This window comes from Garra rufa, chromosome 14 (assembly GCF_049309525.1).
Source record: "Garra rufa chromosome 14, GarRuf1.0, whole genome shotgun sequence".
Classification (NCBI taxonomy): Eukaryota; Metazoa; Chordata; class Actinopteri; order Cypriniformes; family Cyprinidae; genus Garra; species Garra rufa.
Window position 1 is genome coordinate 11,791,826 of NC_133374.1, and position 22,299 is coordinate 11,814,124.

General features: G+C 36.8%; 2 protein-coding genes across 3 annotated transcripts; both read right to left on the minus strand.

Moving 5' to 3' along the window:
- Window positions 1-800: 800 nt before the first annotated feature.
- LOC141284770 (uncharacterized) lies at window positions 801-14,443 on the minus strand. 2 transcript variants are annotated; one of them, XM_073817784.1, is made up of 13 exons: window positions 14,359-14,443; window positions 13,729-13,766; window positions 13,491-13,614; window positions 13,133-13,322; window positions 11,479-12,503; window positions 10,403-10,555; window positions 5,975-6,049; window positions 5,771-5,887; window positions 3,991-4,140; window positions 3,611-3,778; window positions 3,307-3,498; window positions 1,895-2,086; window positions 801-1,798 (listed from the first exon to the last, which is right to left on the minus strand). In XM_073817784.1, the coding sequence occupies exons 4-13, from the start codon at window positions 13,305-13,307 to the stop codon at window positions 1,694-1,696; spliced, it is 2,352 nt and encodes a 783-aa protein (XP_073673885.1). In that variant the 5' UTR covers window positions 13,308-13,322; window positions 13,491-13,614; window positions 13,729-13,766; window positions 14,359-14,443; the 3' UTR covers window positions 801-1,693. The 2 variants fall into 2 exon arrangements, with proteins under 2 accessions (XP_073673885.1, XP_073673884.1); XM_073817783.1 differs by having other exon boundaries at window positions 14,294-14,395.
- A 3,216-nt stretch (window positions 14,444-17,659) lies between these two features.
- On the minus strand, window positions 17,660-22,115 carry ppt2a.2 (palmitoyl-protein thioesterase 2a, tandem duplicate 2). The gene is made up of 8 exons (XM_073818286.1): window positions 21,852-22,115; window positions 20,763-20,916; window positions 19,726-19,821; window positions 19,511-19,618; window positions 19,343-19,426; window positions 19,126-19,210; window positions 18,807-18,861; window positions 17,660-18,139 (listed from the first exon to the last, which is right to left on the minus strand). Exons 1-8 carry the CDS (start codon window positions 22,005-22,007, stop codon window positions 17,996-17,998), a joined length of 882 nt encoding a protein of 293 aa, XP_073674387.1. The 5' UTR covers window positions 22,008-22,115; the 3' UTR covers window positions 17,660-17,995.
- Between the last annotated feature and the right edge of the window lie 184 nt (window positions 22,116-22,299).

A 22,299-nucleotide genomic window follows, 5' to 3' on the forward strand; every position in this document is an offset into this window, starting at 1 on the left:
ATGTAATTTATTCCTGTGATCTAAGGTTAATTTTTAGCATCATTTCTCCAGACTTCAGTGTCACATGATCCTTCAGAGATCATTTGAATATGGTGATTTGCTGTTCAAGAAACCATTTTTATTCTTATTATCATTATTTAAAGTTGAGCATTTTGCAGGATTCTTTGATGAATAAAAGATCAGCATTTATCTGAAATATATGTATGTATGCATTTATCTGATGCATATGCATTTATCTGAAATATATGCATGTGTGTGTATATATATATATATATATATATATATATATATTTATTTATTTATTTTTTTTTTTTGGAAAGAAATAATACATAAAAAATAATACTAATATTTAGCAAGGATGCTTTAAAGTGATAAAAAGTGATAACATTTCTAATGTTACAAAATATTTCCATTTCAGATAAATGTTTTATGAACTTTTTATTCATCAATGAAACCTGAAAAAAAAACTCAGTTGTTTTCAAAATACTAGTAGTAATAAATGTTTTTGAGCAGAAAATTGGAATATTAGAATGATTTAGTTAGATTGAAGTAATGATGCTAAAAATTCATCTTTGAAATTACAGGAATAAATTACACTTTTTAAAATAGAAAAGTTATTTTAAATAATAAAAAGATTGCAAAAATGTCAAATAAATGCAGGCTTGGTGAGCAGAAGAGATTTAAAAAAAAAAAAAAAAAAAACATTAAAAATCGTACTGTTCAAAAATGTTTGACTGGTAGTGTGTGTATATGATAAAAAATGTAGTGCCAGACATAATGATCACACAAAAGTAGAGTCATTTAGATATTTGAGGCTTTATTGTTAATTATACCCCTACGTTCTCAAGAAAGAACCTTTAATATTTCAAAATAAAACAAAACCTCCAACAAAACCTTTAGAAAACCCACACAAACTTGAGGCTTCATTTTAAATGTGATTTCTGAGGTATGCACCAAGTTGTGGGGATTCCAGCGTACCCAAATAAAATTAAGCCGATTAAAACATACTTTGCCAAGAGTCTGTAAATCCTTCTATTGTGCAAAAGTTTTCTCTACACTTGAACGAATATAGCATATCCCAGTTGGGACTATAATAGCATCTCCAAAACAAATTTAACATGAGAAAACTTATAAATTTATAAATACAGAACAAATATAAGATCACATGGAAAAGAACATTGGGGAAAGACAAATCAAACAATAACAAGAAAAGCAGCATTCAACCATTCTCCATCTCCATTCATAATTAATAAAACAATTTAGACATTTAATAATAATAATGGCAATAGGGATTGTGAGAATAGGGATAAATAATTATTAATAAGCAAAGCATGTGCTGCAAAGGCATGTGTGTGTAACTATGTAAATCTGGGAACCACAATCTGTACTTGTGGGAAGTAATCAGATTTTATACCTGTGTTAAATTTAAATTACTAAAGCAAGCTGTATTGGTCCAGTCATAAATTCATATATATATAAAAAAAACATTTCACAATATACACTCAACTTTCTGAAAAGTTCAGTTTTGAGCAATCTGGTAGAAGAAGCTGAACCATTATTTCCAATTACTGATAAATGAGAATTTAGAGATTGCACTCGGTGAAAGAAGTGCCATTAACAATAAACTGAGCAGTTATTAAGTTCAGTGTATACACAACATCATTAATCTCACAGTATGCGTTTAATCACACACTCACAGTGTGTGTTTGAGTGCTGTCTTGGGTCCAAGTCTGCTAGAGATGTTTTGCTGTAGCTCTGTTAACACACCGTCCCGCTCCTCTAACTCCAGAAGAACTTGCTATATAGGGCAAACAAGAAAATATCACATCAGTCATTTGTGAGCATAGACCAGCAGTTTATAAAACACCTCTAACAGGAGTAACAGGTTATTTACCTCAATGAGTTTATCCCTCTTTTGAAGATTGTCTCTTAATTTTCCTTCCTCAAAAGCTCTCTCCTTATTTTCCTTCTTCCACCCTAGTTCAGCCTCCTTTTTCTCCTTGGTTTTCTCTCTCAGCTCCTGAAGTGTGTTCTTGAGTTGCTCTGATAGTGCAGTGATGGCTTGTTTGTGATTTTCTCTTTGGTGCTGAAAGAACACAGAGGCAGGTTGATGAAAACCTACAAACCAGATCTTAAGAACACACTGGTTTGAATTGTTTGCTCTCTTAGGTCATAATGTTTACTGGTAGTGATGCACCAAAATTTTAGCAACCAAAATAATCAGCCACAAATTTAGGTTTCCTCCTTAAAGAGTTTTGGAGGGCCCAAGCCACGTTACACACTTCCTCCATTGCACAAAATAAAAAAATAGAGACCGTTTGAATACTTTATGACCACTTACGACATTTCAGTCACCGCTTTTTACATTATCACTGATTGTCACATTTGAAGTGATGCAAAATTTGAAATCCAATTTGAGCACCCAGAGGTTCCAGACTGAGATGCATCTGTAGAAATCTGATTGGAATTGCATTTCAAACCACCTACAAATATAGTTTGAATCAGATTTGAAAACAAAATGTTGTCCAGCTGTCCAGATTCTCTGGATAAAATCTCGATATACAGAAAAGTCTGAATACACCCTTAGTTTATACTGTTTTCAGTTGATGAGTAAATTTTTGATTATGTTCATTTTGATTATAAAATGAAGTCTGAGCTTTAAAGTTGTCAATTTTATAATGAAATTCAAACAATAAATATGTGATTTCTTTACAAAATTAACTTCAAAAATGAATCCTTTAATGTGACCCTGGACCACAAAACCACTCATAGGGATTCTTAATTTTTCGAAAATGAGATTTATACCATCTGAAAGCTGAATAAAGAAGCTTTTCATTTTTCAGGACAATATTTGGCCAAGATACAACCATTTAAACATCTGGAATCTGAGGGTCTAAAAAAAAAATCTTCATGGAACATGATCTTTATTTAATACCCTAATGATTTTTGGCATAAAAGAAAAATCATTAAATGTATGTATATATTTTTATATATACACCTGTGCTACATAAGACTGGTTTGTGGTACAGGGTCACAAATGTGGTTTTGAAGCTTTCCGCTTTCAGTTTTGAAAACGTATTTCAGTTTTAGTGTTTCAGTGTAAAAAACATTTTGGTGCACCTTGTTACTGGTGTTGGCCAGAGCAATGTCTATACACACCACCAGGTGGCGCAATTACTTTTTTGTTGTTTTGGATAAGTCAGGAGTACATTCATTAGATTCAGGTTTTTGAGATATTCATCACTCTAAAAATGATTGCCAATGAGCTGAATGTTTTTAGAAAGGTATGATTTAGTGAAACATTACCAGTATTATGCTTTCAGCATCAGTTAAAGCTGAGGACAGTCTTGAGATCTCCTGTAGCATGGAGGCGCTAAGCTCCTCTCTATCTCTGAAGCTCGCTGCCAGCAGAGCTTCTTTCTCTCGCAGCTGATTGACCAATCCAGACTCAGCTCCGCCCCCCTGCAATCCCCGTCCAATCAGCGAGTCTGAAAGTGCCTAAGGACAAAATGTTAATAGTTGACAACTGGAAATTATACATTAACTAAATCAACTGCACTTTGCAAAGGAAGTCAAATCAAACAGTGAGAGAGAGAACGTTAATGTCTACCTGCATGTCTCTTTGTGAACTCTCCAGCGCCTCCTTTAGCTGGGAAATATAGTCTTTGTTCTCCTTCACCAGTGCAGTCAAAGCTGAATCTCTCTCTTTCCAAACTTCCCATTCTTTCATCATCTCCTGTTGGGCTCGATCCCTCTCCGCAAGCTCTACACGCAGATGCTATTTGAAGATCGAAAACACTGATTTTAGTTGCAGGTTGAATTTTTTTTTTTTCATAATGCAAACCATTGGGAAACTTTATAAGAGGCATCAATGCCTCATTTACTCTCCGATGAATAGCACTCATGGATAACAGCAGCAGTTACTAACCAAGTGATTAAGTAAACACTATGTGTGTACCATTGAATAAGTGCACTGTTTGTTTGACTCACGTTAATAACATCCTGGTTACACTGCAGCACAGTGTTGAGTGTGATGAAGTCTCTGTCTCGCTCTCTGCCAGCATCTTTCATGGCCTGTAGCTGTTTCTCCAGGGCTTTCTCTCTCTCGCTCGCCTCAGACAGCTGGGCCTCCAGCACCGCCTGGTTAACATTAACATAGAAATAAAAGCACTATGAAATAATGTGCATCCAGTGTTACCTGCACCAAGCAAACACACAAGTGCTTTTGTACTCAAGTTAACTACCCAACACAGGGACCCAACCAAAACATACACTGACTGGGTGTGTTAGCCAAAACTTCAGTGTATGCTGTCTGTGTACTTGTGCTATACTTGTAAGAGTCAAATCACCAGAGAATATTGTAAAACCGCTTTTATATATACAGTTGAGGTCAAAAGTTTACATACACCTTGCAGAATCTGCTAAATGTTAATTATTTTATCAAAATAAAAGGGATCATACAAAATACATGTTATTTTTTATTTAGTACTGACCTGAATAAGATATTTCACATAAAGGACATTTACATATAGTCCACAAGAGAAAATGATCATTTATATTTTTTTAAAAATAATACTTAATACTGTGTTGTTACCTGAATGATCCACAGCTGTGGTTTATTTTGTTTAGTGATAGTTCTTCATGATTTCTTGTTTGTCCTGAAAACTACCTGCTGTTCTTTAGAAAAATCCTTCAGGTCCCACAATTTTTTTTTTTCAGCATTTTTGTGTATTTGAACCGTTTCCAGCAATGACTATGATTTTGAGATCCATCTTTTCACGCTGAGGACATCTGAGGGACACATATGCAACTATTATAGAAGATTCAAACAGTCACTGATGCTTCAGAAGGAAAAACTATTCATTAAGAGCTAGGGGTGTAAACTTTTGAACAGAATGAAGATGTGTACATTTTTCTTATTTTGCCTAAATGTAGTTTTTTTTTCCCATTTAGTACTGCCCTTTAGAAGCTACAGAAGATACTTATATGTTTCCCAGAAGACATAAGTAGATAAATTAAATTTATCCAGATCTTCAAATTCAAAAAGTTTTCACCGCCCAGCTTTTAATGCATCGTGTTTCCTTCTGAAGCATCAGAGAGCATTTGAACCTTCTTAATAGTTGCATACGAGTCCCTCAGTTGTCCTCAGTGTGAAAAGATGGATCTTAAAACATACAGTCATTGTTGGAAAGGGTTCAAATACACAAAAATGCGACCTGAAGAATTTTTCTTTAGAACAGCAGTCAGTTTAACTGTTCAGGACAAACAAGGGACTCATGAACAACTATCACTAAACAAAAAAAAAAAAAAAAACAGTTGTGGATCAACAACACGGTATTAAAAATCAAGTGCATGAAAACTTTTGAATATTTATAAATTAAACTATTATTTCTCTTGTGGATTATATGTAAACATATATTTTGTGAAATATCTTATTCAGGTACTAAAAAAAATAACATGCATTTTGTATGATCCCTCTTATTTTGGTAAAATAATTAACATTTTGCAGATTCTGCAAGGTGTATGTAAACATTACACTTCAACTGTATATATTAATTCATTATAATATGAGACGTGGAAAATCATGGGGCATAAAGTGACTAAATAATGCTTTCATTCACTTCTAAATACTGCCACAATTTTTATTACATGATTGGATGGTTAGTTTTATAGTAATTAATCAATCATCTTAATTTAGAAACAACAGAAGTCTGAGCAGTCAAGGTAATTACAAAACTCATTCTCAGTCAGTGCATCAGTCAGACCTCACCTCACGCTCACTGCGTGTATCAGTCACTGCGCACGCCAGTTTCTTGATGAGTTTGTCAGTGTCCTGTGATTTCAGCCCCTGCTCAGCACACAGCTTCTGGATCAAAGTCACACATTCCTGAAGGGAGGAGTGCACACAGTTCACTGACACATCCGTGTCCTCCGCACAATCTGTTTTTAAAAAGTTCATCAATTCAGTACTCACCTGGATTACGTTCTCTCTGCTGTGCAGAGACTGGCTGAGGCTCTCTATGAGGTCATTTTTGTTTTTCAGACTGGTCTATGTGGCAAAACAAAAAAAGATAGGTATTAGTCTCACAAACAGGCATCATTCTCAGCAAAATGACTCCATGTCATGCCTGAGGGACAGATCACGGCATTGTTACTCCTTATGACTGCATTCCACTAGTGTTATATAACTGCTACCAGCTCACATTAGTGAGCAACCATTCACTAACTCCTACCCAGCATGCACCAGTGCTATAAAATTACAACACTCTGTAAAATGCAGAATTAGAGTAAATCATAAGAGCGGTTATGTACAGTAACCACAAAAAGTATTTGCACACTTAAGTCACACTTTGTATAATAGCACTTTTAGCTATTGCATTATATAACAACACATTAAATTTGTTAACTAAATTACTGATATTATGTCTGATGTGTGATGATAAAATGTTATTCCACCTTCCCTAGCTGTCTTTTAAATGATGTTATCTTGTTTTCTTGTCTAATTATAGTATTTATAACAGGATTCATAAAAGTTCTTTTTACCGTTAAAAAAGAAGAAATGATTTTTACCGTTTTGAAATCCATTCAGCCGTTCTCCTGTTCTGGCGATATCACTTTTAGCATAGCTTAGCATAGATCATTGAATCCTATTAGACCAATAGCATCGCGTTCAAAAATGACCAATGAGTCTCTGTAATATCCTATTTAAAACTTGACTCTTCTGCAGTTATATCGTGTACTAAGCCCGGGGAAAATGTAAAGCTGCGAGTTTCTAGGCCGATAAGATTAGGAACTACACTCCCATTCCAGCGCAATAGTCAAGGAAGTTTGCTGCCATAACATGGCCGAAGCAGGAGCAGTAATATCACGCAGCACAACGTGACCAACTGCATGCACATGGAGTGTTCCTCGTTGGAAGTTACCTAGCTGGGAACTAATTTCAGGCACTGGGTGATATTACTGCGCCTGCTGTGTCCATATTACGGCAGCAAACTTCCTTGACTATTGCGCTGGAATGGGAGTGTAGTTCCTAATCTTATCGGCCTAGAAAATCGCATCTTTACATTTTCTCCCGGTCTTAGTACACGATATAACTGCAGAAGAGTCAAGTTTTAAATAGGACAAATACCGAAACTCATTGGTTATTTTTGAACGCGATGCTATTGGTCTAATAGGATTCAATGATCTATGCTAAGCTATGCTAAAAGTGATATCGCCAGAACAGGAGAACGGCTGAATGGATTTCAAAACGGTAAAACTCAACTTATTAATTTAGAGGTAGCTGGAGAATGAGCCTATTTCCAAAAAAAGTGGAGTGTTCCTTAAAGGGATTTGTATATGCACACTTAATTTTTTGCTTTGTTTTTATAACGCAGGGGTGATGGCGTTCCGGCACCACGCCGGATTTCCGGCGTACTGTGGCTGCGGGAAAAAAAAAATCAGGTTTGCGGATATTGCTCTGTCATTTCTCTAAATCTGAGATGTGCAGGTCAGAGAGCAGCTTTAACGCTCCACGACTCAAACAAGTCACATTCTAGCCGATGAGCCAATCAGAAGTAGGGAAGGGCGGGCCTTGTGTCTTTGTCAAATAGATTGATACAGGTTAAGGCAATGCTCCATGCGCGAAGGTGTTTTTAGCTCCCATACTGTACAATTGTCTCCTACTGGCAACTCAAACCGTAAGTCATGGCTATGTTTATGAAGCCAGGGGAAGACATTAAGGATTTCGATAAAGGCATATTTACAGGGCTCGCAAAATCGCTAGCCCGACGTCCCGGAGCTATTGGGTTTTCCAGTCGGGCTAACAACATTATTTGACCGGCTGCCCGACGGGCTATCCTGAAGTAGAGGGCTCATGGGGTCCTTAAAACTCCTCAATTTAGTTGTATCAAATTTAAGGCCATAAAAAGTGGTAAATATTTTAAATAGTAAAAGAAGAGGATTAATTATTTTAAGAGGTCTTACAGTTGGGGACGGAAAGACGAGAATCGCGATAGAGCTGGATTAAACTTTAAGAGGCAATGATTTCATTGAATAAATATGCTCACTGCACGTTTCAAAGTCAAAACGCGGCACTGTTGTCTTTATATGAATGTATCTGAAGGGAACCGACTGTCCTCAGAAACGTGTCGTTGGCATTTTCATTTCATGACTGATAAAACAGCGTTAATGCTGCTTTTGCTTTCAGCCATTCTTAGGCTACGTTTACATTAATCAGGATACATTTGAAAACGGAGTTTTAATTTTAAAACGCTCTCCGTCCACACTAGCGTTTCCAAGCGTTTTCCAAAAGTTTCTCATCCACACTGAAACGTAGGAAAACATCAAATTCGCCTTACTGCGCATGCGTAAAGCCTCCAAAATTATACAGACGTAATAAGTTTTCACGCAATTCTTCTAGCGGGATAATTTACGGAAATATCTCATTATCCACTGACGCGTCTATATCACGCTCATTCATATTTTATCTGAAAAGCAGTTGTCGTCATGTTTTGCAGGACAGCAACTGTGAGTAAATTTTCCGTCATCATTTTAGGACTGTAATTTGAAGAGTGTACAAGGTAAATCTCTTTAGCAGCAGTGTGTGAATAGCACAGGCACAATTACTGGTGTAAACATAGATATCTATTGGTACAATATGCGTCACATGACTATAAATATGCGTCATCATTTTCAAAAGCCTCCGTTTTCACAGTCCACACTACAACGTGAAAACGGCGTTTTCTAATTTATCCACTTTGGCCGGAGTTTTTAGAAATAATCGTTTTCTGTGATAAAAATGGGGTTTTCGTGTAAATGAGAGGCCAAACCGCAGGGAAATATCTGCGTTTTCCCTTCGTGTAAACGGGGCCTTAGGGAAACCGTAATATTTCAGCGCTCCTAAAGCGCCCCCTCGTGACATAGAATTAATTTGCACGTCCAAATTTTTAGCTGTTTTTGGTCAGATTATTGCAAATCTCGACCAATGTTTTTTATGCAAACACAGAGTTGTAAATGTGAAAGAAGTTAATGTGCTTTCTAAAAATCTAAACAATTAGGACATTGTTTTAAATAAATGTTATGCATTATATACTTGATTTATTCATTTTAATGGGATAAAGGCTGAAATGCCAATCTATAAGCTTTTTTGTGAAAAACCTTTATCTGACTGAACTGAACCAACAAGTTATGTGTTAAAAGTGCGTCGCATACCTCCACCCCACTCACCTCGGGGGCAAGGGGAAAAAAAGTTCAGGCTCAGGAATTTTTTCCACTATCAGGCCTGATAACGGTACTGCCTTAATTGTTTGATGTTTTCTACTGTTTTAAGAAAAAAAAAATCATCTGAAATCCTGATTTGAAACTAATTATTCGCCATATGTACTCTGAAGTAGCGAAATGAATTAAATCATTTGTGAACCTGCACTGAAGTCCCGATCTGAATCCGATGATTCACGCTCCGCACTCCAAAGTTCTTTTCTAAGGCATAAGATTTGCGAACCTGCTCCAAAGGTCCTACCTAAATCAAATGATTCACAATCCACGCTCCGAAGTAGGATGCTTTTACCAAAAGCAACTATGGTCGCAAGTTCTGTCATTACCAATAGAGTTCAATAGAACTAACGACCATAATTAGCTAACGATGCTTTAGGGTAACACACCCCAAAATAATTCTTTGTGAACCATTATTTCGGATCAGAATTCGGAGTGTAGATCGCAAATCACTTGACTTAGATCGGAAGCATATTGCAAATCATTAGATTTACATCAGGACTTCTAATCGTGTATCTCGAATCATTTATTTTGAATCATTAAAATAATTCACAATACGCAAAGCTCCGATCTAAATTAAATGATTCACAATATGCGATTTGAAGTTCCAATCTAAGTTAAATGATTAATGGTATGTTTGCTTTGCCTTTCTAAATAAATGTAACTTTGATGTTTTGTTACCTAATGCAGTGGAATTCATACATTAATTGTGGCTTAAATGTCACATGATCAGGCCATTGTATGAATTCATCCTTCACATATCTGTGGCCTTAATAAAAAAATACAACGCATTTATTACACAATGAACACCGAACGAGAGAAAATCACATCAAAATGCAGTAGCTGACAAGCCTGTTATGAAAGAAAGCCCAGAGCAAACTCCTCTGGTCTGGGAAGATTCCTGGAGGAGGTGTGTGTGTATGCGTGTGTGTGTGTACACTTTTCTACGTGGGCAAACCTTTTCAAAACCATCCACACACCTTCTGTAATATAGCCTATAAAGGCAACATTTGCCAAAAGTCAACAAAAAGATTAGGAGAGGGTGTGCCTCAGATGTGCTGCGCTAAGCCTCTAAAACAGAATGTACGAAGTGCATCGCTTTGAACACCCATGCCATTTAACTTAATTATCTCGGCCTCGTCTTACTTACCTCTTGCGAAGACTTCAACTGCTTGGCAGGAGCATCGGCGGTTGATTTGTTGGCGTCCCTTAGCTGTGCCTCGAGTGTTCTGATACGAGCCTGAGCTTGAACGAGTTGTTCACGTAACTGCTTCACAGCAAGGTGCACCCTACTTGCGGACGACTAAAAAGAGAGACAAATAAACTTTTAAGCTTGAAAAAACAGGGTGAAATGTCTAGGGCTGCCCCCTAATAGTCGACTAATCGTTAGTTGATGAGTAGAGGCTTGGTCGACCAAAATTTAATTAGTCACTTAGTCGCAGAAAAAAAGCTAAGTTACTCTGTTAGTGGCTGGTCTATGTGGTAATATAGTTCATTGTGAAGGAAAAACGTGCGCTATTTAAGTGTCTGTTCAGAGTGTGGAAGCAGAATAGTAGTGCGCTCGCTGCATGACAGATGTGGTCACATGCTCTTAAAATACTCTATTTTTTCTCTTACAGATAAAAGCAATACATCTTTCAAATCTGTAAAGACTGTTTATGTGTGTGCTGTGCACTCACAATAACAATGAAACGTTGTGCTTTTGTAAAATAATTAAAGCAAACAAAATGCACTTTCTGCCTCTGTGAACTTGAGCACGAAACTTTGAAACTCTGTGTATACTTTCCATTACAGACATGAAATGTATATCTATAGAGAGTGAAATGTCTACTAATAAATGAACCAATTCAAATAGGAAACAAATATTCTTAGATTATGTAATCTGTATGAAATATGAAATACAGGCGCATCCATGCGGACGAGTCAGTGTCGCCGACTTCATCTTCATCTTAAGGCAAAAACACAGAAAGCACTATTTTATCAATAAATTATTAAAACGTTAATGCAGTCTACTTGCTGTTTTTCCCTGACACATTCAGAATTATTATATCTGCCGGTGCACTGTGGCAAGCTTTTTTTGCAATTAAAGGCTCATTATTATGAGTTAAATGGTGTTAATAAACTTGCAACTGAAAGTCAACTAATGCTTAAAATGAATGGCTACTAGTCAACCTGAAAAATCTTTAGTCCAGGGTAGCCCTGGAAAAAACATTTGACAGTCCTCACCTCTCTTTGTAATGGCATAAAGTCGTCTTTTAGCTCAGTCAGGATGTCATCACTTTCGTCTTCGAACCCATCCTCCATCCCATTGTCGCCCTCTCCAAAATTTAGGACCCTCACTAACCCGTCTTTCTGTCCCACCTCATTCTTTCCATTCTGGATGCCTCCTCTTTCCAACACAGGAATGCGACTTCCAGCAGGTGACCTCACTGGTTTTCCTTCAATTCCCCTTAACTCTTTGAAAACGGTGTCTATGAGGCCCGAATGCTCCTCTGGCCAATCAAACGGATCATTGCCGTCTAAAGAGTCCAGCGATTGAACGGAGGAAGTGCGGGATTGAGATCGCAAAGAGCGGCAGGAACCGGACAACGAGGCGGGGCTAGATCTGATAGATGGCACTTTTGACCAATGAAGAGGCATGCTGCAGGATTTTTCTCGAGAGAGGCCCGATGTGGTGAAGACTTGATCGGGCAAGTGACGTGGAATCCCACAAACGGACTCATAGTCCGAGTCAGACACCCTCAAGGAGTCGCAACACTCACACTTCTTGCCTTTATGACACCGTTTCCCAGTTTTCCTGTAATACGGACACGACTCTGCTTTCTCAGACCACCATTCATACTCTGAAAGGGCCATGTTGTCCCTTAGCAATTCTCTGTATCCTTCTCCTGCGCCATACTTCCTATCCCCTTCATCCTCACTGGAGCTTAAGCTTCTTCCGAAAGTAGATGGGTGGCGCTGTTCGTACATGCTTCGCACCCATCGCCTGATCTTGTCTCGTTCCTGACTGAGTTTCTGGAGTCTCTCGCTTGACAGCACTCGGACACGGGCGATGACTGTGTCGAACTTGAAAACTCGCTCCAGAACGGAGACACACTTGCCGCATAAAAACTCCCCCTGACCGTTCCCACGTGGTACAGACTGCTCTAATATATGTGTCAGCACACAGAGCAGGTCAATACCTTTCGTGGGGGTGAGCAGGCCGTGAGACTTCGAGAGTGAACGGGAAGAGCTGAGTGATAAAGTGCTGCCTAGAAATAAATAGAAAAACATGGCATAATCAAATATGCATATATATCTGTATTTTTAAATATTGTGATTATTCGAAACCTACACTGCTGTTCAAAAGTTTGTGATGGGTAAGATTTGTGTTTTTTTTTAATGTCAATCATCAAGGCTACATTTATTTGATATAGAAAAAAAAAAGTTATATTGTGAAATATTCTAAAAAAAAAAATGTAATAACGATTTTGTATTTTGATCAGGGTTTGGACAGATACTGTAAAACAAAATTCCAGGACTTTCAAGGACTTTTCAAACACTACTTTTTTGATTTTCAAGGACTTCAAACAAAGCTCTCACAAATGATTTGTGATCCATGCTATGAAGTCCCTATCTGAATAATCTGAATGATTTAAGAACCTGCTCCGAAGTCCTGATCTGAATCAAATGATTCGTGATACACACTCCGAGGTCTAGATCTGAATCAAAGGATTTTTGATACGCGACTTCAGGTTCCGATCTAAATCAACTGATTTGCAATATGTGCTTCAAAGTCCCAATCTGAATCAAATAATTCATGATACATGCTCCAAAGTCCCGATCTGAAATGAATAAATGTAAATGTAAATGTAAATTAGACATCTTTGGTAGATCATACCCCATGGGCTGCTCTGTCCTGATCTAGGCAAGCTTCCCTTGCAAGAAAAGTCTGTCGGCGTCTGAGGTTGTGCCCCCTTTCTGTTCTGACCCGCATACAGCCATCTCCGCTGGTTACCTTGCAGGTCACTCCCACAGATGCGGCATCCTTCACATTTACCTCGAGTAGACATCATAAAAAGATGCAGCAACTACGACAATAATAGTACAATACAGTAATTATAGTAGTTCAAAAACAATAATAAAAAAAAATCTGAAAACATTCTACAAAAATTATCACTGAAAAAAATTATACTGGCATCTGAGGGGCAATTTTAAAGCTTCTAGTATATATGTGTATATATATACACTTTACACACCTGTGTAAATCTATCAGCAGTTCACTGTTGTCCTTCGACTGGGGTGGATCCAGTGAATGACAGCTCACTCTCCCCTACTAACAATCTCAATGTTTACATGGGCTGGACACATTGGCCTTGAGCTCTAAACAAACACACACATACACAAGCTTTATAAACTAAATTGATGCATTTATGGAATACTTTCATTGGACACCAGACTAGATTAGTTCAATACGTTATTTAATCATTTACTCACATAATGTAGTTCCAATACTGTATGACTTGCTGTTTTACCTGGAACACAAAAGGAAATCTCAAACACAACGTTAAATGACTGAGAGCCACAGTCACCATTCACTTTGTTAAAAACGTATTCTAAAATAAAAGTAAATGGTGACTGAGGGTCAGTCTGCCTAACATCTCCTCTGTTCCACAGAACAAAAAGAAAGGCATACAAGTCTGGAACAGCATCAGGTAGATAAAGTATAACAGGGTTTTCACTTTTAACTATTAACTATTTCTTTTAAACATGTTTATGAAAAACTAGCACTTGCGCTTTGAAGCTTAACTCAAATAAATTATGTAAATACGTGACGCGTTGGCAGAAAACTTTCCATACAATGACTAATCTCAGCAGCTCTGTTTTGCTCTCCGTGTGCTCTTACAAACATGATTTTAAAACCTCTATCACAGCGGTTTAAACGCTGATAAAAACCCACGCGAATCTGACTTTTTGACTGCCGGAATGTCAGAATGACCCTGCAGAGGACAAAACATGATACGATAGACTAAACAACTTTTCAACACAGCCGTCAACTGACCTGACAAGTTACGAGAAGCGAAAATATCCCATTACAATCGCAAACGGACAGATAAAGTCGCCTACCGAAGCTCAGGAAGTGTCTTCGCGGTCTCGACCCGAAGTTGTAGTGAGTCCAAACCGGAGTGGCAGCCGCCGCGCGCTGTTCTACCTTGCTGACGTCATCATAAATACCTGTTTCAGCACGCAGCTGCGTGGCGCTCTCCAGCTGTTTGCACACTCATGTGCGGTAATAATCCATTATGTTTAATAATATATAATGGCTGTATGTGTGTATGTGTCAAGAGCTATATATGTATGTGTGTGTGTGTGTGTGTGTCAAAGGGGTATTTCTAAATGACAGGCTATATATATAAGGGAGGTAGTGTCTCCTCAAAATATTGGACGAGAAAAAATTAGTAGTACAACAATAAAACAACGCCAGTATTACAAAATATAGCACTAAGAAGTGTATAAAGTAAAACTTTCCAACAGCGACACCAACAGGTAAAGATACAGCGGGTGTCAACTCGCCCCAATATTCACCTCCCCTGAGCCCATTGAGTTTTAATAGACCCCCTAAAAACTGTAGTCATGCGAGAGGAGGCAATGAGGATATAGAGACACAGTGCATTTAGGCCACGCCCACATAACGCTCTCCATTTACTTTGTATTGCGGGAAGCTGACTGCTTGTCATTTCTGACTTATAACAAAAAACAGAACAGGGGTAAAGAGTAAAGAAACGACATAATTTATAATACGTTTATTTGATTCACAGCTGCTACATATAGGCCCGGTTTCCCAGACAGGGCTTAGAGTAAGCCAGGATTAGACCATAGTTCAATTAGGACATTTAAGTAATTTTTATAAACATGCTTAGAAAAAAACATTACTGGTGTGCATCTTAAGACACAACAAAGGCACTGATATATTTTAAAATCAATCAGTGCAATTTTATTTCAGTTGAAACAACTCAGACTTACATTTTAGTCTAGGACTAGGCTTAAGCCTTGTCTGCGAAACCAGGCCATAGTGTTTTGATCTCGACAACCCAACTAGGCTAGCCTACATTTTACCGCAAACTTGCGACTAGTTAACTTTCTAAAGAAGGCGCAATCGCGTTTGCTAAGGGTCGGGACTTACAGTAACATCAACACACTGAAACTATTGTATTCAGAATATAAAATATTTTATAGCACTTTTTAATCCGCTATTGTGTGTTAAAAGTGTTCACGAGATACCAACCTTTCGCCAGCCGTCTTCTCTCCACAGATGATCCAGACAGATGTGGTGTGCACGGAGGGGAGGGGCTGTGTGTGTGTGTGTGTGTGTGAGGGAAAGACGCGTGAGTGACAGAGAGATGAAGAGAGAGCAGGGAAAGGAAATGCAGTTGAACGAATTCGCTGCGTGTTTTAAATAGCGTACAAAAGAATAACGAAATGCAATATGTGACGGTCGGTATTGATTTTTATTTATTTTTTGGTCGGTGTTGAATCTGTGGCGGTCGGAATTTAATCTGTGGCGCACCGCCACAGATTCGTCTATGTGTGGGAAACACTGAGATGTAAGGATTTTTTACGTTGGTCCATTCAGTTGAATAATTTCTCCAACAAAAGGAAGGTAAGGAGCACTGACATAGACTAAGAAAATTTAGTTTCTAAATATATCTATATAGAGACAGAGCGCATTTAGGTCACGCCCACATAACGCTCTCCATTGACTTTGTATTGCGGAAAGCTGGCTCCTTGTCATTTCTGACTTATAACAAAAAACAGAAAAATGTCTAAAAGCTGCTATGTGACAAGGTGTACAGTAAACAAGCTAAAAAAACACAAGACTACATTTTTATAAGCTGTCAACCCAAAAAAATAGTGTTTAAGGACACAAACAGTTGTAGATGTAAGGATATTTCACATTGGGCCATTCAGTTGAATAATTTCTCCAATTTAGTTTCTAAATATATCTCCTTTTTTCAGCGTGGTGAAATAATCCTTTGACATGTTGCTGTTAAATTTCCCTTCAGCGGGCATAGTTCTCAGAGTAATATGACACGTTGCGCTCTACTTTTGTGTCCTTAAACACTCGTTTTTTAGGTTGACAGCTTACAAAAATGTAGTTCTGTGTTTTTTAGCTTGTTTACTGTTTAACTTGTTACATAGCAGCTTTTAGACGTTCTGATTTTTGTTATAAGTCAGAAATGACAAAGAGGCAGTTTCCCGCAATACAAAGTCAATGGAGAGCATTGGATTGTCTCCCCCCCAAAGGGCTTGGTTTTCAGATTATGGCCTGTTGCTGTTGTTTTGATCGCCTGTTATTGGTTCGGTTCATGAAATAAATCCCGCCTCTTGTGTTTGTGCGTGTTCCGCGTTTGTGAATCAGTCTGAATGAACAATATAATGTTGTTAATGGGAAAATTAATTTAAAAATGTATGTAAACAATTCTCACACTTACATAAAATCCCTTTGTTACATCAAAATAAGCCTTAAAGTGGCATCAAAACATGATTTGTGGAAGTTTTTAGTGAGTACTCAGCATAACGAAATTTATGGTAAATGTCTGTCTGTGACCAATAGAGTGTTTTGATGATGCGTCATCAGTCGGCCATATTTGGCAGCATGCATATTTAGCTGATTATTGCTGCTCAAAATGGTCCGTTATTGGCTGTACTAATGGTTTGAACTGGGAAAAACATTTGGAGTAATATAGACTGCCAAAAGTTATAACAAATCAAGGAGAAGAGTGCAAAAACTGTCTGAGGAACAAAAGGCATTTGTGGTCAGCCAAACTGAACCACTATTTTCAGGGCAAGAATTTTGACAACATTCATGTTTGTTCTAATCATTTCCAGTCAGGTAAGTGTAGGTGAAATATTACGCTCATATCTTAATAAATACTGCTTGTATGTATCTTTACCACCTATTAACTTTAGTTCGTCAAAATATTGTGCCCTTTCTTGCTTACTAAGTACTTCTCTATATGATTTAGCAGCTTCCACCTGTTTTTTTCTGTGATTTCGACAGCATAAATTAGCTAAACAACATATTCAGTTGTACATTAACTGTGTGAACCATGCTGTTGTGTATGTCCAAGTATCGCCAATATGGCTGTGCATCCGGGTAACTGACCAAGTTGTGACGTAAGTGCAAAACATCTATATCTGATGATCAGGAAAAAAAAGTTAACTATTAAAAAAATAGCTAAACATAAGGTCACAAATAAAATACATTGTTTAAAATGTTACTGCCTTGAGGTATTTTTTTGGAATAATTGTTCAATGCCTAAAACACTAACTTTCTGAGATTTATACTCTGCTTTAATAAACAGAATTTATCTTTTTCTGATAGTGTAAGTAATGTTTATTTAACCAAGAATATGCAACTATTCATTTACATTTTATTTAAAAATTATTATTTATTTCAATTTAATGATTTAGTTTTACAATTTATTTTATTTAAACTGTGATTTATTAAAAATATATTAGGCTTGCATTACCTCTATTGGCAGTACAAAATAACTTAATCACAATATTCAAATTGATTTGGTATAAATAGAAAATAGAAAACTATATATTAGAAAATCATTCACTGTCTATACAGATAATAAATGATCACATTCTGTTAGCAAAAAAAATCTTAGGTGATTAATAAATTAACAATCATAATCTAAACAAGACATGATTACATTGAGGACTGTGCTTATGCATGTAACAAGATCTCTTTAGATTAGGTGAGCCACTTGTCTATGCAGTTCTTGTAGACTGTGAGGTTTGAATGCCAGGATGTATGGGGAACACCAGGGATGACACACTTGACCACGGCTCCTTCTGAGTTCAATGTTTTGAGGCCAAAAGCATCGCTTAGATACCACTGGGGAAAGTGGAAAAATGGTTAGGACAACTTAACTGCACCAACACATTCATGCCATTAAAGGAATAGCTCACCGATAAATGAAAATCTGCTGAAAATGTACCCCTCAGGCCATCCAAGATGTAGATTAGTTTCTTCATAAGGAACAGATTTGGAGAAATTTAGCATTACATCACTGGCTCACCAGTGGACCCTCTGCAGCAAATGGGTGCCGTCAGAATGTCCAAACAGTTGATAAAAACATCACAATAATTTACAAGTAATTCACACCGCTCCAGTCCATTAATTAACTGTTAACTTTTAACAGTTAACTTTTTTACATGTAAACGGTGCTTGATCTGTGCATATTTCTTGCCAGAAATAGACAAGATGACTTTTTCACTAGAGAAACCAATATTATAAATATTGGACTTTATCCAGATGCAACAATTTGAAGTTAAAAACATCTTAATGATGATTTGTTTCTTACAAACAACCATTTTTTACTTCACAAGATTGATAATTCATAGACTGTATTAATGTGGACTCTTGTTTTGACGGCACCCATTCACTGCAATGCTAAATTTCTCCAAATCTGTTAAAAGACTTGTCTACATCATGGATTGTACTAAACTAAATAATAATGGAAATTAAAGTAGTTTAGAAAGGAATGAATGTATCCACTCACATCCTGCTTTTCCATCTCAACCACAGTTTCATTGCTGTCATAAAACCCAAAAATACTGTGGGGGAAAAGAAATAAAGAGTAAAAAGACATGAAATGACTAGATATGATGTTTTATTCAGGACTTGAGAATAGCGAACTTCCTCTAAAAATGCACCACTTAATCCTTTAAGACCTTTTGAAGTTCAAACGCCACTCTAAATATTTCTCACATTCATTCCGGTCTGCTGGACTTTCACATATTAACCCTTTAGCAGCGTGTAAAACAGTTAAACTGACAAACTTTAGATGCTCAATATCATGCGATTAAAATATTAGAGACCTTGACTCCCATGGTGTAATAACGCCGTCATCTTGTCCGCCGATCAGCACCAGCGTCTCTATGCGCAGGAAGCTTTCTCGCCACGCTGCAAGAGAATAGCAGCATACAAAAAAAACCAAGGCCACTTAACTGAAAGTGTACAAACAACCCAAGCAAAAGCTGTCATCTGAGCAGCACATAAACACAGGTTACCAAAAGTCACGTCTTCTTAAATTACCTGTTGAATTGGCATTCTCTATCTCTCCATTCAGTGGGGCGAGATAGACGCTGCTCTTTAAGTATCTCTCTCTTTGGTGTGGATCTACAGAGAGAAAGATGTGCTGGAAATCAAATGAAATGCAGAACTGGGATCAAACTGTTGCATGAAAGTGACACATCCACTTACCATTCCAGTAGTTGCAGATAGATATTCTTTGTCCCCAAGTAGTGTAACAGAAATTGTACAGTCTTGACTTGATAAATTTAGGGAAAAAATATTTCAAATAACACGAATCTGTAAAAGCATGGACAAAACATTTATGTATATACGATGCCTTGTTTCTTAAAAGAAACAAAAGAGATGTTGTAGTGTGTAATATTGGGAGAATAGGACTGACTGACCTCCATACTGGCCAGCTAGTGGTGAAGACAGGAATATCAAAGAGTGAACATTGTGTGTTGGAAGGGTTGCAAGAACTCCTCGACATATCAAACCACCTGTGAAAGTGATATAAAACAGTTAAACAGTGCTGTTCAAAAGTGTAGGGTCAGTCTCAAAGAAATTAACACTTCAATTGACCAAGGATGCACTAAATAAATCAAAAGTAGATCTAAAATTCAGCTTTGCCATCAAAGCGAACCCCAGGTATTAAGACTTGTATGACTTAATATAACATAGATGATGTCTCTTACTAATATGTAGTAGAAAAACAATGAAAAATTTACTTTATTTCAAGATTTACTAATTTTAATCATATTTTGGGCTATGGGGGGTGCCAATATTTTTGATGATACATGTTGCTATTTTTTTCCGCAACACAGCTTGGAAAATAAAATACTATAGGATATAGGATGCCACATTGTGCAGCTTTTGGTTGTAATTTTTAGTCGAAGGGCATCAAGAGAAGCAATGTAAGTCTTTACTGCTTTCCTAGAGATAAAAATAGAAGATTAGAAAGAGAAGATGCCCATGGACAAATAAAACTTCCAAAAGACCTACGTCTTTGTTCTCTCTACTTTAGACGCCTCTGAGGCTTTTAGTAGACCACAGCTACTGAAAGAGCTTACAAATGGTAAAGAGAAGAAACGCTAGATGCCATCCTGGCAGGATGTAAGCATGCCGACGCTTGTCATGACGCCGCAGCCACTGATAGAGTTTCTCAGCAAGGATTTTACTTAATATCCAGGGCGTTTAGACTCCTTGTGAGGAAAAAAAATCCATCTTATGGCATTTGGTTTAAGTCTATGCTTACATCAGTGCCACCTGTATACTCTTTAAGTTGCTGTGGTCATCAGATCAGTATTTTATTTTTTTGAGTTGTTATTCCGGTGAAAATAGCAACAGGTAGCGGCGGTAGATCAAAGAGTGCAACTATTTGACGTCAGCGAAAAAATGGCCAAATATGTTTATGTTTTCCAAAATATGTGAGTTTGATGACCTTGTGAGAAGCAGATGAGATGGACACCATCTTCAGCGCTCTCCATGATAGTTCTGATGGCCTCTCTGAATGCATCTACCTGTTGCCACAGTGATTTCATACTGGCAATGTAGTCATAAAGGGATAGTGTGGTCACATTGGTACCTGGATGAGACTAAAACAGTGGAAAAGAGAAGTTGGCGAGTTTCATCATTGTTAAAAAGGAGAACTATGTGCCAAAAGTAGTGAACCGTGAAGATAGAACTGAAACAACTTTAAAAAAAATGTTATGCAATTAAAAATGTGGTTGCTTAGAATTTAAAAGGTGTGATTTTTTTTTTTTTTTTTGGCATTTTGCAAATAAATTTAAGATTCAAAAACTAATGGCTACAGAACTTTGAAAACTAAAAATACAGAAAAAGCACATCTTTTTAAAATCACAATATTATGTATAGTTTTAAATATAATTTAAAAATACAAATAGAAGTGCATTAGTTATTTTACTTGAATTAAATGTAGCCTGCTTATACACTACCAGTCAAAATTATTTGATGTTTTTAAAGAATCTTCTGCTCACTAAGCCTGCATTTATTTGATCCAATTCGTACAGCAAAAACAGTTACATTTTGAAATATTTTACTATTTAAAATTATTTCTTTTTGAACACATTTGAAATTGATCAGTTGAAATTGATGAAAAAAGACATTTATAATGTTACAAAAGATTTCTATTTCAGTTAAAAACTGATCTTCTGAACTTTCTATGTATCAACAAAACCTGAAAAAATTCTACTCAACATAATAATAATAATAATAATAAATGTTTTTTTGAGCAGCAAATCAGAATATTAGAATGATTTCGGAAGGATTGCGTGACTGCAGTGATGGTGCTAAAAATTAATCTATAAAATCACATGAATAAATTACATTTAAAAATATATTCAAATAGAAAATTTGACTGTTTTGCTGTACTTTGGATCAAATAATTGCAGGCTTAGTGAGCAAAGACTTCTTTAAAAAACATTAAAAATCCTACTGCTCAAAAACTTTTGATTGGTAGTGCATAATAATAAAATAATGTTAAATAAATACATATATAAGATTATCTTACCTGATTGATAAACTGAGCCAAAATCTCAAACTGTCTGGGTCCATCTAATATCCCATGAACAATAATCACAGGTCTGTATCCCATGACAGAGCACAGCAAAAATACAGCCCATATAACAACACAAGGTCTGCAGCCACCAGTCATCAATCCCCCCATAAAGACAATATCTCTCAATAAACTACAACTTGAAACAAAATTCACAAGCAGACTAGTCTATTTGAGCCTCTATGGAGACGTTTATATCTGGTAAGTTGTTCCGCATGTGATGTTTTCTCATAGTTGAGGTGATGCTTATATAGACCGCTTCCTCTCTCACACCAGATGATGTGGTTTATCGGAAGAAATGCAGCCATTTCACATTATTACAAGATTAAATTTCACATTGTTTACACCTTTTTGTTCTTGAATGCCAGTTATATCGAGTGGTACAAGAGTTTCTACAAAGACC

Coding starts and splice junctions, on each gene's coding strand:
- LOC141284770 (XM_073817784.1), bottom strand. CDS start 13,307: ATGATGTCTACTCGAGGTAAATGTGAAGGATGCCGCATCTGTGGGAGT. Junction 5,888..5,974: donor GCAGAGAGAACGTAATCCAG/GTGAGTACTGAA, acceptor TCCTCCCTTCAG/GAATGTGTGACTTTGATCCA. Junction 3,499..3,610: donor GTTCACAAAGAGACATGCAG/GTAGACATTAAC, acceptor TTTTGTCCTTAG/GCACTTTCAGACTCGCTGAT.
- ppt2a.2 (XM_073818286.1), bottom strand. CDS start 22,007: ATGGGGGGATTGATGACTGGTGGCTGCAGACCTTGTGTTGTTATATGG. Junction 19,427..19,510: donor TATCTGCAACTACTGGAATG/GTAAGTGGATGT, acceptor TTCTCTCTGTAG/ATCCACACCAAAGAGAGAGA. Junction 18,862..19,125: donor ATTACACCATGGGAGTCAAG/GTCTCTAATATT, acceptor TTTCCCCCACAG/TATTTTTGGGTTTTATGACA.